Below are 1397 nucleotides of genomic sequence, written 5' to 3'. Positions count from 1 at the left end.
CACAGCTGGCCAGAATTTGCCCTCCCAGGCCGCCGTCTCGGCTAACAAGCGGGACCCCAAACTGCCTTTGGGCTTAGTGCCCTTTCTGCCAAGAAAGGGAGGGGCAGGCGTCCTGGGGAGCCCAGGGGACCCCGTGCCACGAAGCCCAGGCTCCTGAACCCTCCCTCCCTCCCTCCCTCCCTCCAGGTCGCCCTCATCCACTTCTCCTTCAACCTGGCTGGCATCCTGTTGTGGTACGTGGTGCCCGTCCTCCGGCTGCCCATCCCACTGGCCAAGCGCTTTGGGGACCTGACTGCCCGCTACCGCTGGGTGGCCATCGCCTACCTGCTGCTCAGCTTCTTGCTGCTGCCGCTGGCCGCCTGCGGGCTCTCCCTGGCGGGGAGTACAGTGCTGGCTGCAGTCGGGGGGCCCCTGGCTGTGCTGGTACTCCTCGTCATCCTGGTTGCCATCCTGCAGCGGCACCGGCCAGCCTGGCTGCCCCGCCGCCTGCGCTCCTGGGCCTGGCTGCCCCTGTGGCTCCGTTCTCTGGAGCCCTGGGACCGCCTGGTGAGCCACTGCTGCCCCTGCAAGGCCTGCAGCCCCCCTCAGGCTGCGGCCAAGGAGGCCCACTGCTATGAGAACCCCGAGGTCCTGGTCCTGGCCTCCCAGCAGTTGTGAAGAGCGGATGCCCCCAACCCTGTTGACCTCTGGGTGCCCTGAGGGATCCTAGTGGCTGCGGACATCTGCATCACCTGCATCACCTTCTTTGCAAATAAACAAGCCTGTACCCAGGTGTGGGTGGTCTTCTCTCCCCAACCCCAGGCTGCGTGGGCAGGGCCCCACCCGCCTCCATAGGGAGCTGGGAGTGGGGCAGCGCCGTTGCTGCCCCCAGCAGACACCCGGGGCCCGCACTGAGCCCTCGTGGGAGCTGGCCTTCCCCGGAGGTGCGGCTACACAGCTGATCCCCGAGGCCCAAGCTGTGACTCTTGTTTCTCTCCGCGGCCACTGGGGACAGAAGGCCCTAAGTAGCGGCCAATCCAGAGCGTAGAGACTTCCCGCAGCAAGAAGCTCATGGTCCAGGGAGGCTGGAAGCGGCCGGGGCCTTCCCTGTGGGTACAGGAGGGAAAGGGCCACCGGCTCCCACGCACCGCCGCCGCGGAGGACGCGCGCGGGCAGCTCCTGCGCCGTCCAGCCCCCCTGTCGGCGGTCGGGCTGGAGGACTTCACGTGACCGCGGCAGGGCCCCGAGTTCCGCAGGTGCGTCGGGGAGTGGGGAGGGGACAGGTAGGACCGGGTGGCCCCAAGGCGCCCTACTCCTCTCCGTCCCCGTTCTGCCTCTCTCTCTCTTTCCGTAGAGCGTGGCGCAGGCGCTGCAGAGCACGGGGCTGCGGGGTGGCGCGTGGCCGGAGCGCGGGGGGG

At 68.6% G+C, this 1397-nt stretch overlaps 1 protein-coding gene across 1 annotated transcript in view; it reads left to right on the top strand.

Annotated features, from left to right (window-relative positions):
* Positions 1-657, top strand: part of SLC34A3 (solute carrier family 34 member 3) — a 5306-nt gene extending 4649 nt beyond the window's left edge. The window contains exon 12 of the mRNA XM_007458939.1: positions 187-657. Coding sequence (XP_007459001.1) covers positions 187-657 — 471 coding nt within the window. The remainder of the gene's footprint in view (positions 1-186) is intronic.
* The last annotated feature ends 740 nt before the right edge of the window (positions 658-1397 follow it).

This window comes from Lipotes vexillifer, unplaced genomic scaffold, assembly GCF_000442215.2.
Source record: "Lipotes vexillifer unplaced genomic scaffold, Lipotes_vexillifer_v1.1 scaffold636, whole genome shotgun sequence".
Classification (NCBI taxonomy): Eukaryota; Metazoa; Chordata; class Mammalia; order Artiodactyla; family Lipotidae; genus Lipotes; species Lipotes vexillifer.
Note: the sequence above shows the minus strand (reverse complement) of the source record. Positions and strands in the feature narration are given on the sequence as shown.